The 16,802-nt window shown below is 36.9% G+C and overlaps 1 protein-coding gene across 3 annotated transcripts in view; it reads right to left on the bottom strand.

Annotated features, from left to right (window-relative positions):
* DMD (dystrophin) overlaps positions 1 to 16,802 on the bottom strand; it is a 1,230,427-nt gene that overhangs the window by 686,270 nt on the left and 527,355 nt on the right. For all 3 annotated transcript variants that reach the window (XM_009283051.2, XM_009283049.2, XM_009283050.2), the window contains one exon: positions 15,623 to 15,795. In XM_009283051.2, the coding sequence (XP_009281326.1) occupies positions 15,623 to 15,795 (173 nt within the window). The remainder of the gene's footprint in view (positions 1 to 15,622; positions 15,796 to 16,802) is intronic.

Raw genomic sequence — 16,802 nt, 5'->3', positions numbered from 1 at the left:
CCATGACATAAAAACTGGAATGTAAATTCTTAATCCCACCATTTCTACACTGAAACCAGAGGGAAAATAGAAATAAGTCAGGAAGGATGGAAGAGCCTTAAAAAGTCCAGGAAAAAAGATTCCTGTAACAGTAGGTGTCTGTGCTACATTTTTGCTGTACATGAAGGCCCGTGAATCTGAGAGGAAAAGAACAACTCAGTGATTCCCCAGATTTACGTTTTATCTCAGTTTCCAGCTCGTCAGAGGGTATCATGTATTCTGACAGAAAGAGAAAATACGCTGGAAAGACGGAGAAAGCAATTTTCGTGGTTTAGTTTGTTTTGGACACCACGGAGAGCACTTTCACTGCAAAACTGCCCCCTAGTGGGGTTCCCGTAATGGTCCGTCAGCGTTTTACACGGGGACCAGGCAACTCTCCTGCAGTGCAGTCCTCTGCCGTGCTTGATCTTGCCTTAGAGACTGCCGCTTCTCGGATACAACATGCAGAAAGCAGGGGAAAAAAGAAAAAAAAAAAAAAAAGGAAAAAAAACCCGTAAGCGAACACTGCAGTCTTCTCTAAAGCAGGAAATAATCCACAACACATAGTATAACCTGACAATACTTTCCCTACTCATTAAAATGAAAATAATTTCCAAACACTTTGGTATTTCTAACACCTGCTGTCACAGTATCTCAGCCCCTCTGTATGCTCATAAAGACGGTACTTGAGAGAAAAAGTGCTCTTGTGGGTACAAGGCTGGGACGGAATTTAAGGTTTCCTCCTTGGCAAATCAGAATATTTGTATCTGATCTTAAAAAAGTGTCTGAATAGCACAGGTTTTCCCTTCTTATTTATAAAATGAGAAGAATATATTTTTGTAGCATGTTGTGAGTTTATTTAGCCAGGCTTGTGAGGGAAACTAAATAGGAGGATAATAGGACTATATATGGAATTAATTTAAGAACTATTTAATATGTAAGACAGCTTCCACTATTGCTTACCATATCTTTGCATGTCATCATTAACCATATCACACCTGAGTAGAAATGTCTTGTGTTACACAGCCAGAAAACATTACTGAAGGTTTTGTCAGAGAGCAGTAGTCAGGAGTGAATCTCATGGGTCATGAAAGAGCAATGTGTCTTGAGTGGCCCTACAATACCGCGACTTAAAACTTGAATTGCAGAATGCGTACCATTTAGGAAGGCATAATAGTGCATAACCTTACAAAAGGGCAGAGTTTGGCCTTGAAATATAAAAATATTCAAAAATCGTCTTGATGACTTCTAGAAAACTCTGTTATTTGGCAAAACCTGCAAATCATTTTGATTTTGATTATTTCTTAGTACTACACAAAGAAATTGCAATTACTGTGTTTTACGTGGTATAATATATATAAAGCCTATATTAAACACTGAAGCATTAATTGATATTTCAGCAAAAATGATTAATAATTAAACAATTAAACCTTTTTTTTCCAGCCTACATCCCTAAACTATTAATCTCCTGAGTTAATGAGTTCAGACTTTTTACTGCGTCAGAATGCAATGGCGATTCTGGAAGTTGAGATTTACTATTTTTGGCAGCATCCTATTTTCAGACATGCTTTTTAAAAATCAAGGTGATGATTTTATCCTATCGAAAGCTTTAAAAGCACCTAGATTTTGGCATACAGTTCTGAGATAATGGATGAAATCTGTGACAGCTACTGAATAAATACTAAAACCACAAATCCTAGTCATCTGAATTCTTTAAAATGTGCTGGCTTATTCTAAACAATTATTGAAAGCTGTTCAAAGAATATGTAGAATATTCTTCAGCTACATTTTCCTTATATTTTGCTTTTTAGTAGCTATGCTACCAGGCAAAACATACAACTATTGACTGCCTATTTTGTTCTTTAGTGTATTCTCTCATTTTGTTTGTAAAAAATTCAGTTTCATATTATCAAATCACTCCATAGATAAGGGATTATCGTGAGATACCGACTGATGGACTCACATGACCTGATGCTCCTCATATTTGTATTTCTTGGGGGGGCGAGGAGGGGAGAAATCTCACTGAAAATAATATTATTGGAACACAAGGCGGAAATTCAGTTCAAGTACTTAGCATCACTGCAAAAGACAAAAGGGAATAGGGAAAAAGAAAAATCTCCCCTTCTTGGCCAGGAAGTAGCACAAGCCACTCCTTTCTTAGGCTGGCATTAAACTGCCTAAACATATGCTTAATTTTAAGCCAATGAGGCCAACTTACACATTTGATATGTTTGGAGGTTTCACTTCAAGGTCTCTAGCATGGGCCAGTAGACTAAATGCTCAGTTGCAGCTGAAGCACGTTAGGTGCATTCCTGGAGCGTATCTTCCGAATTTGTTTAATCCAACAGGAATCCGGTTCAGATGCTCCAAGAGCCCTTGCTCAGCATGAATCAGATCACAGTGGGGACAATCTGAAGATCAGTTTCAAAAGTTTTCTTCTGATCTGAACTAAAGGAGTAATGTGTCAGAGGCACCACCTGAAGGTCTCCTATTGCCCAGGAAGACCTCCCTAGCAGTGAGTGCTCTTAAGCCCTATACCTCAAGACTAAGCTCACAAAACCACTCATAGCGCTAAGCTTTATGGCACCCAAGTGCTATGCATTTATATGTTTTAACCTGAAACCACTATACTTTCAGTTCTGCAGAATAAAGTGCTGCATCTGTCAATAAAATCTGGACCACAAGCTTTATAAAGACAAACAGTTTCTTTACCCTTACTTTCTCAAAATGGTTCCAAATATGACACCAATGTTTCTCAATCTGAGATGGCAAAACTAAAATGGAGTGACTAGGAGCAGTTTCATACATACATACAACTACACACACAGAGATATGTGTACAGAGGATTCAATTTATAACAATACACGTTATACTTAGGAAGGTATATTTATGGCTAAGAAAAGCAGTTCTGCAGCCAGACATAGCACCTTAAAATAACAGCTAAAAAAATGGTAGAAGGGGGCCCTTTGTTGAACAGTGATGAAGGAAAATCAAACAGTATTGCTTTTAGAATTTTATTAACTAGAACTGACAGTAAAGAGTTTGCATATCTGAAACAGTGTGAGTAAAATGATGAAGGATAAGAAGACTTAGAAGACATTTCTGAAAACCCGCCTAGTTAGAAATGACGTTCACAGTTTTTGGTTTGTTGAGAAGCAGGTGCTTGCTCTTTTGAAGCACTTTTTAAATCTTTAAAAGTTCAAGAAATCCAAGGCCTTTATTTGTTAAATAAGATGGGCAGATACCTCAGGACCACAGAACAATAACCTCTGATTATTAACGTATTCTAGAGGTCTGTATCAAGCAGGTTCTAGACAGAGCCTGCAGGAGATCTTGCTGATGAATGAATGAGACTTTAGATGTCTTAAGAGAGGCGTACTTACATCAGAAGGTCCTGATTTCTTTGCAGAATTTTCCACCGGATGTCAAATAAGTATTATGTAATTTTTCATGAATATGACATCAGAGTTCCATAAAAATAAAACTTCCAAAAGTTTGAAAATGATAATGAGCCTATAAAGAAAGGAGGAGTACTGGCAGGGTCTCCCAGCCCTTTGTGCTTATAGACATGGTTGAAGGAGAAGGGGAACTACTAGAAGCAGATGATGAGCAAGTTGAGAATTATGTCACAGAACTCAACCCTGTGAGTTGAGTACAGTACGACCCTGTGAGTTGGTCGTACAAGCCCCTACGACCAGACAGGCTGCACCTCAGGATGCTGAGAGAGCAGACTGATGTTTGGAAAGGCTGCTTGCTATGGGAAGTGATTGTGCCCCTGTACTCGGCACTGGTGAGGCCACACCTCAAATACTGTGTTCAGTTTTGGGCCCCTCACTACAAGAAGGACGCTGAGGTGTTAGAGCGTGTCCAGAGAAGGGCAACGAGGCTGGTGAGGGGTCTGGAGAACAAGTCTTATGAGGAGCGGCTGAGGGAACTGGGACTGTTTAGCCTGGAGAAAAGGAGGCTGAGGGGAGACCTCATCGCTCTCTACAACTACCTGAAAGGAGGTTGTAGTGAGGTGGGGGTCGGTCTCTTCTCCCAAGTAACTAGCGATAGGACGAGAGGAAATGGCCTCAAGTTGCACCAGGGGAGGTTTAGATTGGATGTAAGGAAAAATTTCTTTACTGAAAGAGTGGTTAAATATTGGAACAGGCTGCCCAGGGAAGTGGTTGAGTCACCATCCCTGGAAGTATTTGAAAGACGTGTAGATGAGGTGTTTAGGGACATGGTTTAGTGGGCATGGTGGGGTTGGGTTGACGGTTGGACTCGATGATCTTAGAGGTCTTTTCCAACCTTAATGATTCTATGATTCTATCATCTCCAAAAGCTCATGGAGATCAGAGAGAGGTCCCTGCCAACTTGGGAAAGGCAAGTGTTGCATCCACATTCAAAAAAGGCCAAAAGAACTATCCAGGGTACTACAGGACAGTTAGCCTCATTTCAGGTCCTGGGAAAATCGTGGAGCAAGACCTCTTGGAACACATTTCTGGGCACACAAAGAATAAGGTGACTGGGAGCAGTCAGCAGGGATTTACTAAGGGTGAGCATGCCTGACCTTTCTGATTGTCTTCTACCAGAAAATGTTGAGATTTGTGGGTGATGGAGAGCAGTGGATATCATTTACTTTGACTGTAGCAAGGCTTTCAACACCACCATGCACAGGAATTTTGTATCCCATTTGGGATGCTGTGGTTTGGATGGGTGGACAACCAAATGGGTAGACAGCTGGTTGGACCAGGATCAGAGGGTAGTTGTTAATGAGTTTTACTCTATCTGGTGGACAGAAAAAAGTGGAGCATCAGAGGTGTCCATCGTCAATGACTTCAAGGAGGCAATAGAGTGCACTTTCATCAGATACAGATGACATCTACATCATAAAATCATAAAATGGTTTGGGTTGGAAGGGTCCTTTAAACATCACCTAGTCCAACCCCCAAGTACTGGGGACCCCAGAACTGGGTGCAGTAGTCCAGATGGGGTGTCACAAGAGCAGAGGGGAAGAATCACCTCCCTCGACCTACTGGCCATGCTTCTTTTTACGCAGCCCAGGATACCATTGGCTTTCTGGGTTGCAAGTGCACATTGCTTGTGCATATCTAATTTTTCTACTAATATCCCCAAGTCCTTCTCCACAGGGCTGCTCTCAAGCCATTCATCACCCACCAGGGTGAAATCAGGGTGGAAAAAGTCAACATGCTTAAGTGTAGAGCTGCCATTCAGAAGGAACTAGATAGGATGGAGGGGCAGGACAACAGGAGCCCTATGAAATTAATCAAGGACAAATGTGAAGTCCAGCGCCCAGGAAGGAAGAACCCCTTGCAACTATACAGTTTGGGAACCAGTTGGCTGGCAAGCAGCTCTGCAAAAAAGGACCTGCAGTCCTGTGGGCAGCAAGCAGGACACGAGCCAGCAGTGTGCCCTGGCAGCAAAGATGACCAAGTATATCCTGGGCTGCATTAGCAGCAGCACAGCCAGCAGATTAAGGGAAAGCATTACCCCTCTTCACTCAGCACTCATTAGGCCACATCTAGAATACTGTGTACAATTTTGGTCCTGCCAATACAAGACCTTAACAAACTGGAGTGAGTTCAGCACGGCACCACCAAGCAAGTCAGGGGGCTGGAGTACTTGTTCTGTGAGGAGAGGCTGAGGGAGCTGGGCAAAGAAATGGCTTCAGTGAACCCAACAGCAGCCTATGAGGCAGTCATTGAGAAGATGCAGCCTGGCTCTTCCCAGGGGTGCATGGTGGGAGGATGAAAGACAACAGGCATAAAGGGAAATGAGAGGTTCAGACTAGATATAAGGGAAAAAAAATTCACCATGAGGACAGTTGAGCTGTGGAACAGGTTCCCAAGCGGTTGTGCAGTCTCCATTGCTGGACGTCTTTAAGACCTGCCTGGCTAAAGCCTTGAGCAACCTGGTCAACCAGTGTTGACCCTGCTTTGTGCAGGATGTTAGACTGGGGGAGTTCCTGAGGTTCCTTCCAACCTGAATTATTCTCTGATTCTATGTTGCTAATTAAGGAAATGAAAATCTCCTATAGGTCACCATAGCTAGATCTTACATAACACTTTGATCGGTAGCTCAGGACAGATGGAAAACTAAGGTGCAAGGTGTAATTACACAGAGATAAGTTCCTAAAAGGGATTCTAGTGAATTTCTTCATGACTAAGCAAATAAAAGATATATTTTCTTTCTATTTTTAACCTAAGGAAATGAGACTTCAGTGATTGTGCTGTCCATCACTCATTTCCAACAATAAATTTTCTAGCTTCTTTAGCCAATTTCAACCAAATATGACAGGGAAGTATCAGTCTCAAAGGTAATTTTGTTGTTATAGGATTTTGGAAAATTGATTGCTGGAGAGGAAAAAGAACACCCTATTTGTTTTACCACTCCGGAAAGACAAGCAGAGGGTCCATTTTGTTTCGCAGCTGTATTCCAGACATCCAGTTAATACATGCACAGATCCAAAATACAGGTATGCTCTGTATTCTATGGGAAGTGTATGTGTATATGTGATTTTTTTGTTACTGTTTTCCAACCTTGGCACCCCACTTCTTTTTAATTTTGTTGCTGTCATACAAGACTTGTGGACAGGAAGAATAAATCAGATCATCTGCCCAGAATTGAGGCTGTACAATCTTACAGTATTATCCTCATGTTGCCCTAATAGATAGAGAATTGCCTCAAGGTCTTAATGAAGTTATTACTAAACCCAGTTTTCCTGAGTGATATGAGGCATAATGATATAGGAGAACATCAAAATAATTGTCACTTTTATTTTAGTGTAACTTTTGAAAGAACATTTTCAACTTCATGCTATGAATTAATCCCTCTTTTACTGGAAAAGCAACTGGACACTTAAGATAATTACCAATCAGATGAAATATCTTAAAATGAAAGTCTAATCTAAAAGGAAAGTATATATTCCAGGAAGCAACAAAGAATATCACATCAGAAAGAACTACTACTATTTGGGTATAGTTCCCCCCAAAATAATAATAAACAGAAAACAGACATTTTGCTTACTTTTACAGAAAATCTCTGGAATATTCTGCTTCAATTTAAGAAGGGAATTTCTTTTCTGTATTAAATAAAACAATATTTGTGGTTTCCTAGATAAACAAAGACAAGACTAAATTAATCTCAAAGGTATAGATTACAAAATTTTCTGGAATAGAGACTACTCTGGCAATGTGCACTGTATCTAGTGCTACAAGAATAAGCCAATGAAAGCAGTTTTTTTCAGGTCGATTCTATAATATTCTGGATCAAACCAGAAGTCTTAACTGGATTTTGCCCAAATCACCTCAAACACTGACTTGCCTTTCAAGAAAAGGAAATTTGAAAGCTGACTACTGAATTACTGAAGGTCACCAGGACAGAAGACTGAGCATTCTAAGTCTCAAAACTGTTACTACCAAGGTCAATGACTACCACAAAACTTGCTGCTTTCTACTCCAAACATAATGTGTATCTTCTTTGTCTCTTTGGGGTATATGTAAAACATCTAATAAAAGAAAAAAATTGCGTTCAAACTGCCTTGGAGGAAGGAAGAGAAAATCATATTTCTTAGATGATAGCTACAACATGAACACAGCTGAGAAATGACAGTGATGAAAACTGTATAAAAGAGAAAATTGTAACTTCTGACTTTAGCTACAGATGTTAAAAGACTAGACTTCCTCTACTGTCAAAAAATGCTCTCCCAGGAGGTACTTAAAGGTAGGTATACGCTGCACCATGACAACTAGAGAGCTGCAATTCCTTAAAAAGCATCAAGGGAATTCTGCAAAGGAGATCACCTTAGTACATCTGTTGCATTGGACCTAATGGCTGTTCCTGCAACATCATCCTTCATTCGGTGCACGGTTGACCCAGCTAAATATTCACCTAGCTAAAAAATTCCTGCACAGCACAACGTAATGATTCAATACCAACAGTGAAAGCATACCTTAATTGTCAACACTTACAGAAAGTAATAGAAGTCATTGCAAATAAAGTTTCAGACCTGAGGATATACTACAAGTCTCTTAGGCCATGCCTACACCAATGAATGTAGCTAAGCATGAATGAGCTCTGCCAGTGTCTTGCGCTGGTTGGATATAAATCAGGACTATCTGTGAAATTACATAGCTGCGCTAACATTGTCCCTAAAGCAAGTATACCCTGCACTTCAGCTGGGTTTCATAGCTTACAACACTGACCACAATGTCATATTATTTTTTATATCTGACATGAAGGCCCAAGATGGTTCATATTCAGACAGCTCAGAGCCTATTTGCTTCTGCCCATATTTGTCTTCATACATATTCGCATTCCCATAGTTCTACAGCCCACATATTCATCACTAAACCATAACATTTCCCAGACATTTCAGTGAAATTCTTTTAGTTTGTACAGCAGGAAAAGTCACTACAATAATTCTTGTATGAATGTAATGCATTTTTGTCACTGAGCATTTTACAGTAAAGTTATGCTAAGTTATGCTAATTGTCAGGCTTGGGGTTGGTGATTTAAAAACATTCAAGATTCTTTTTCAGCTGAAACACTTTCACAGCACAAACACATGCTACGTCAGATGAGATAATCAGATCTACTTATTAAAAGAATTTCTGAATTAGTTATTTTCACCTCATTTTACTATACAGACACCTTCAATTCCCATATCAAGAACTGTCTGTTAAGCTCTAAAACCAGCTGTGTGACAGTGATTTAATAAACATGACTTTCTTTCCAAAAGCTACAGCATTATTTCTCATCCTGCCTCAAATTTGCTATTTAAGCTTTAACAAAGAACTTTAAATTTCACTTGCAGCTATTCCATTTAGAAGATGTTCTAATATACATTGCCCTCTGAAAAGAGACATTTTAATGGCCATATATAAGGCAAAAATATTTTCCAGCTTATGCTGTAAATTAAATCTTTCTAGTTATAAACTAGGGAACAAAAATATTCCAATATATTTTGGGTCTCTTTAGATCATAGATATTGTCAGAAAGCCTTATCTAGATTGCCCATAATAAAAGCATTTATACATTATATTATACCTGTTTGTTATACATTATTTTATACCTGTTTGCAAGCAATTAAGGAACCAATGAAACCTACCAATATGTTAACCTATGTGATATTTATGGGGCCAAATGAAGTGGCAAATCTGTTGCAAGAATTAGATTATAAGACAACTGCCATGGTGAAGAGCATTTCTATACAGTAAGTATGGTATGGAAATAAATTAACAACTCATGTTGGCTGTAAGAGTCAAGTATTATAAGCTGTCTCCATTCTGCTCTTTTCAAAATCTAGACGAAAAATTTGAGGTGCTGTGACAGAAAGAAAAAAAAAAAAAAAGCCTACCCTGCATGTAACTAAGGCATGGTAGCTATTTTGAGATTAATATTAGAAAGGAAATAATTTCCTTCTCTCATTGAGGATGAACTAATATGTTCTGGTTTTCACTCTCATCTTGAATCCCAAGCCAAGGGTAAGTCTAATAACAAGACTTGCAACGTCAACAGAAATATGTGAGCGGATAATCTTAGATGAGGGAGCAGCCACTATTTCTGCCTTTCTCTCAAAATACCTGGGCCTTCCACAAGTTGCTTTTCTCCCTGTACTGAAACAGAGTCAGTTAACATTCATTCTTGTCATTCACTTTGTCAGAGTTAAGGCAGGGAACAAACAAATGCTGATTTGGCTTAGTGAAAAAGAGATATATAACAATGTTTACATATAAATTAAATTTTATTGTTTCATTATACTTTCTAGGTTAAGATTAATCTCCCGTAATTTTATCTGTCTAAAAGTAATGTGTCTTGTCTTATCTCATCTAGTCTCCCTGAAGAGTCAATGGACCCACTATATAGTGCAACAGTTACCTGTGAAAGACTTGCCTGGGAGTGTTTAATTGAGAAGGAATCTAGACAAGTACTGTAAAATAGATAACTAAAACTTGGATAGCTATAGTTAGGTCAGATGACTCATGTCTTCAATGACTTCACATTTGCAGAGCATTGTTGGTGCCACAGATGGAAATTGGGAATCCACAACTGAGAAACTTGGAGAAGGAAACATAAATGGCCTAAACAGCCCCCTAGGATACATAATGAATAATGAAAGAGTCACCTACAGTAATTCTATCTTAATGTTCCTTAAGATAGATCTGACAGTCAAGGCTACAAAACCATTTACTTAAAGGTTCTAAATGTGACTGTTTTATCTTTTGTTTTCAGTTTGAATGGTTGGATGCTTTTGCAAGGTTAAATAGTCGTATAATGGAAAGTCACAGGGGGATTCAGTCCTAAACATAGTTTTATAGTGGAATGTTAATGAGAAATCCATACAAGATTGGCAGAGGATAAATGAGAGTTGTGCCCCTCTGAAGTAAGAGGTTGAGGCCATGCAAGATGTCTTTAGCCATTTAAATGTTTCTAGAAATCCATATTCAAGCAAGTAGATTTCCTTAGTATTTTAATACTACCTGGCTTTGCACTCATGAACTGCTTATAGATATTACTCTAAGATGATATCTCATATTCTGAAAAGAGAGCTATACTCTGAATATGTTACTGGGGCTGAATCCAGATGTCTTAGTATCATATCTAGACATTTTTATCTAAGCAAGCAGAGCACAGAGGCGGGATCTGATTCAGATACCATAGATAAGCAAGTCCTCAAGGCTTGCTGGTGGCTGGTTCTGCAGCTATACAGGACATATGCAGGTTACTTAAATTTGAAAAAATAATGTCTTGCATTTCTTTTTCCTAATATCTCGATCCATGCATCATATCAGTTCTCAACTCGACAGAACATATCAGTAAGGGATTACAACATCTGCGACTATGTGGTGTTAGAAATACAACTACAAAATACTATTTCTCTGCCAATTAATAGATTCTTTATGTATAATACATGTTTTTCATTAGGCCTTATCAAGCTAATCAACAGCTAATTTAAGGCTACTCAGAAATAGTTGACAGTTGTACTGCTGTCCAAAAATGAAAGTCATTCTTAGTATAAGCCTATTAACTAGTTCTTTATGTTTTTCTCTTGTTACTATAAAAATTGTTAGTTATTTGTGACTTTTATAAAGCCATCAATCTGTTTTAGCACCATTATTATGGATTTGAGATCTTTTCTGATATAAGACTGGCATATCACTTTTTTCCTCTTTTCAGAATTAGCATGAAACACTTTGTAAAGATATCTGGTATCAACTTATCCACATTCTCTCACAACATTTAATTTTTAGTAGGTTTCACATTAATTAGAAGAGCATTAATCTAGTCTATAATGTATGCCCTGGAAGATAATTCTTAAATAAGACGTGAAAAAGGCAAAAGTTAGTTGCCTGAAATTAATATGAGGGATCCATTAGAATTTTAACTCATGGTCAAGGAAGTTTCAAAAATGTTCAAGGTCTACAATATCTGTTAAATTTAAGTATTTTGTTTTTAAATTAGATTCTTTTGAGTATTTTTCTATTTTTTCTGCCTTGTGCTTAATTTACTTTTTTTTTTCATTATTTGCAAGCACTATAGAAATATTTAAAATTAGTGTACTGTTGGTTTAGTCTGGAAAAGTTTGTTGCACTTTATTGATTCAATGACTTTTGGCACTGTTAAAAAGGAATACTTTTAGGGAGTACGTGTTGTTCACAGAAACAAGACTAAGGCATAAATATCCCGGGAAGACAATATCCTGACAAGAGAAACAAGGTCTTCCACAAGTGGTAAGTTGATAAGATAAATAGTTATATAAGACAATAATTTAAAAATCTATTTTCTATTATCTACTGAATAATATTTAATTTTTTTCCAAATATTATGTGTTTACATTGAAGATATAGAGGAACCTGGTGCTAGTGTCACTTCCTAAATAGTCATGATTAATATAAAAAACCAGTATCTAATGCTGCTGCAAAGAAGGGAGACTATTGTTAAATTCAGGTACAAGGAAAGGAAAAACTATGGCATCTGAATGGTTATTCTTACTGGCACTGTAATGTAACTCTACCTTACAAAATTCAGATTGTATTATCTTAATGTGATTATTGGAAAAGATAACATAGATATTTAGTATCATGAGAGCAAAGGTTGAAGTTATAAATGAAATCATAAATTGCTCCTTAGCTCACAACAGACAAATCATGCCACTGCTGCTGTTTGATGGAGTTTGCTGTGCACTCAGAAAACTAAAACCAAAGAAACAAATTCCACTTGGTATAATATGGTGTCACCCCCCTATATCTGTTGGAAACACAACCAATTACCATGTTCTGAATTTAGTTTGTACAGAAAAGAAACTCACTCCTACCAAAGAACCATGCTAGATCTAGGCTTTACTTAAAAAATTAGTCCGTTGAAAACTAGCGTTTCAATGAGTTTGTGAAAAGAGTAAAAATTTGCATTTATCCTAGGTTTCTAATACAGCTGAAAGAGTACACTAGGATGATCACAGCATTTTTGCTTATACTTTTTCAGTGAAATATCACCTGTTATCTTACAGTAAGTACAGTACGAACACTTACTCAAATACAGGAAACATGCTAATGTGACAATGAAACAACAAGGTTTTCAAATACTGTAGAAAAACTGGACTCAAAGCTATTTGAGTATTTATTATCACAATGAATTTCTGTCAAACTGGCAAGTGCTCTGTTGTAAAACAAACTGAAAATATATTTTGTTTTCTAATTAAAAGGAACTAACTATAAAGTTAATTACGAAGTATCTAGATACGAATCCGTACTTCCAGGAACTCTATTGCACACAGAAGGATTTAACATGAATGTTTCTATTGATTTCTATTAGATTTAGAGTAAGCTCTCTGCTAGTAACTACAGGGGTAAGAAAAATTGTTTTGTTCTTCCAACTATCATGGTGATAGCTGACTGCATTTACTTAAATAATAATTTCCATGTTATTACAACCCTTTGTTTTCCTAACACCAATATTCAGAAATGAACATAGTATTGTGTATTTGTTTCTGTAACCTTTCAAACATGGAACACTCACATTCATTTAGACACACTCCCTTGAAAACAAGACAGAGCTCCAATAATAATTCCAAAATTGTCCTAAAACATCATCATCAATAGCATATCTCATAAACAGAGCTTCATCCATTTCTCAAGGGCAGACTTACAGTGATGCTTTCACCCCTTATAGACACAAACTGCTAGAAGCAAAATGCTAAAGGCTATATTGTCTTCCTTCGTCTCCTCCCTAGCATTCCTGTGCAGTCCAAATGCACCTCACAAAACTTCAGAAGCTATAGGGATCGTCTCAGAGTTCAAATGAAACCACTGAAACAGTGACACAGTAAGACTGATACCACAAACAAAAGATTTAAAGGAAAAAGAAAGGCGCGCGATTCCAGACAGCAGCCAAGCTTATCCTCACCTTGAGTTGCTGTCCATCATACTAGAAGAGGATGACTCCCCCCAGGCAAACACCAGCTGGAGAGTAATCATGCTTTACACTTCTCTAGTGCCTTTATCTGATGACCTCAAAATACTTGACATTTTCATTTCACCTCAGAATACTTTCTGCTGATGGCTAAATATCACTATAGTCTAAATACGGGATAACTGAGTGGCAGTGCTGGTGGTCCCGAGCTTTCATCTAACAGCAAATCGCTCTCCTTGCTATGCACCAGTGGTAGAAAATGCATATGGGGAGATTCCAAAGGTTTCTCAGGGCTTGGTCTACTATACCAGTAAGAGCTTGAGCAAAGCCAGACTCTGGGAAAAGCGCAACACCAAATATCCCCGGTTTTTATTATCTATGTGAGCAGCTTGGCTCCAGTGTCTGCTTCTCACTTATCCTTCATTTTTGTACATGGCATCATGACAAACAGAAGAATCTTTCTTACCACACCAGGGCCAGGCTTACTATTTTTTTAAAAAATACTGCACATGGGAGAATCTGGAAACCTTACCAGATTATAAATCTGTCTCAGTTTCTTACACTTTAAACGTTGAGACAAAACAGAGATGACATGAAGATTACTGAATTACATTTTTTACTGTGATTCTCTCTGATTATTATTTTTTTAAATTTTCTCTCTCCAGCAACCTAAAATCAGAGCTAGTGACTCGCTGACAGTGGAAATAACATATCTGTACAAATCTGCAAAGTGACAGTTGTTGACCAATATTTCTAAACAAAGAAAACACACAAGTTACCAAGGCTTGGATTGTAGGACAAAATCAGTGCAACTTAAGCCCATGGGAAGTATTTTTTTTCTTCTAGTCACTGCTTACATGTTTAGATTCATATCTCTTCCTAGTATACAATGCAGTAATTCTTTGGACATTAAGTTAACATTTCGGAACAATTATAATGGTTTTAAGAACAGTTTCTGAGATAAGGGATATTTCTACACAAATGTGTAGTGTAAAAAGGGATATTCTAGCAATGTTTTATCTATTGTCTTTTGGGGTAGCATATCAAATGAAACTTCTTATTTCAAGTTTTCTGCATTGTCTGAAGAGCCAAATCAGTAAAATTCCTATGAATGGACAATTTCAATGAATGGAACTAGTCATATATATATGGATTTTCAGTATCAGATTAATAGTTTACATTCTTAGAAGAATTATCAAGGACTTTTCTGTGGTAATTCACTAAATGCTTGAAACTATGACTTTTTATTTAAGGCAAACTTATTTGTTAACTCTTAAATTACTCATACTGATGAAAAAAAGTATATCCCATAAATCATAAAAATTTCTGTATCACTGGCAGTAACATCTCATATATCATCTAATTAAAAAAATGAAAAGAGGAAGTATAAACCTAGGTATTTTATTGCACAATGCCAAAAATTTTAAACATCAGATACCTACTACAGAGTATAAATAAATTATTGGATTGCAAGTCTCTGTTGTGTTACTAACATGAGCCATGCCTGAATTAACAAAATAGGTTTGGCTACATTTTGCATCATAACACGATTCGTGGATTACAAACATCACAAATAATATACAGAGAGAAAAATAATAATAAGTATTATACGATACTGTAGAAGGTCACAGCTTTATTTATTATCATTTTAATGCCTTTGTATATTTCTCTTGATTGTCCTGCCTTGCTGTATAATGTCTAATATACAGACTTATAAAAAGATGACTCTGGATTTAGAGCTGCTAAGAATTCTAGCTGTGCTCCTTAGACATAAAGTGAGAACTGCTCCTTGAACTAGTAAATCCTTTGCAATTAAAAGGGATTTTACTCTGACGCACCCATCACAGATTCAAATTTTTAAATCAGTAGTACAGGTACAAAAGAGTAAATGCCTAATACTATCTCAGGGTAAAGGTATGTCACTTATAATGACATAGGAATATGTATGCAATATCATGCCAGGTTTTGGTCCAATGCAAGTGATAGTTGGTAAAAATATTTTCAATTACAAAAATGCTCATAAATTAAATTACAATTCCCTATAAACATTCTATGCTTAGTTACAAGAAAGTGTCATTTGTGACTTTAAAAGGTATTTCCACAAAAAGAAGACTAGGAAACAATCACCAACAGTAAGCCAAATACTAATGGATGCCATCAGAAATAACAATTTTTAAAAGTTACTTACACTTGTCGGTCCCTGTACATCTTGTTAACTTTCTCCCATTGGCAATTAAGCTGAGTCAGCTTTTCTTGTATATTTGCCGCTTCCGTTGGTGTAGTACTTTGCAAAGCCCGTATCTTCTTGCTGTGAATAATGTCTATATGACCCAGCAGTCTCCCCAGGCTATCTTTAATGCTCTGTAATATCAAGTTTTTAAAAATAGAAAAACAAAACATTGTTTTTATAAATAATGTTAAAAAGTTCATTAGCAAAAGAAAGAAGGTGGAAATGCTAATTAAACAATAGCTTTGACAATAATAACACTTCTACAATAACTGGGTAATAATGACTTAAAGTCCATCCTTTCTTTGAAGACTTAATAAACTATACCTGAGAAAGGTGATGGCTGGAGGGGAAGTAAAGCGCTATTGACTTCAGTCACTCATTAATTCTTCTATGCCAAGTTTACATCTGTTTTAATGCCATTTCTTCTTAAGAAAGCAGAAGAAAGTCCCAATTTACAGACCTATGTTTAAGTGTTCTTTAATTATTTTGCTGTTTATGCTTCATTTTTACACTTGTTTCAGCAGATATTAAACAGATATCAAAGTAACAGCACGAAAAAAATAGTTTATCAGGTATCACTGTTTTTGCCTTTTGCTGGATATTCACAACTCAACATTTACCATTCTTCAAGTAGTCAGTTCTTTGTTGTTTTAGAGAAAGACAAACTACTTCACAGTACACCTACCTACCTGCACAATGCCATGTGTTGGAAGACCAAAAGGAAGAAAAAATGAATTTACTGTGGACCTTTAACATCTTTAAAATGTGTGAAAGCATTTAAAACTCCATATGTTGTCAATGACCATTAATTATCCATTTATCAATCTATTCAGTTACATGACTGAATTATACAGGTTTTCTTTTTGCTCTATAAAGCAAGACATAAATATGCTGTTTATTTCTATTCTGTGAACTTGGTAGTGTTCAATCTCTCTCTTTCTACAAAATATTTGAGAATCATTTGAATGACTGAATTTGTTAGAAAACCCAATGCTGAGGAAAGATACTGTCATAAACTGTGTGCTGACTTAAGGATAAAAGCATTAAATGTAACAAAAAGTAATTAGCAAAGACTTCCTCCTTGTGAATCAAGACTGATGTAATGAAATCCTCAAGCAGAGCACTTCCTGTCACATTT

Source organism: Aptenodytes forsteri, unplaced genomic scaffold, assembly GCF_000699145.1.
Source record: "Aptenodytes forsteri isolate BGI_AS27 unplaced genomic scaffold, ASM69914v1 Scaffold2, whole genome shotgun sequence".
In the NCBI taxonomy this organism is placed as follows: Eukaryota; Metazoa; Chordata; class Aves; order Sphenisciformes; family Spheniscidae; genus Aptenodytes; species Aptenodytes forsteri.
The sequence above is the reverse complement of the archived record's forward strand: the minus strand, read 5'-3'. Positions and strand labels throughout refer to the sequence as shown.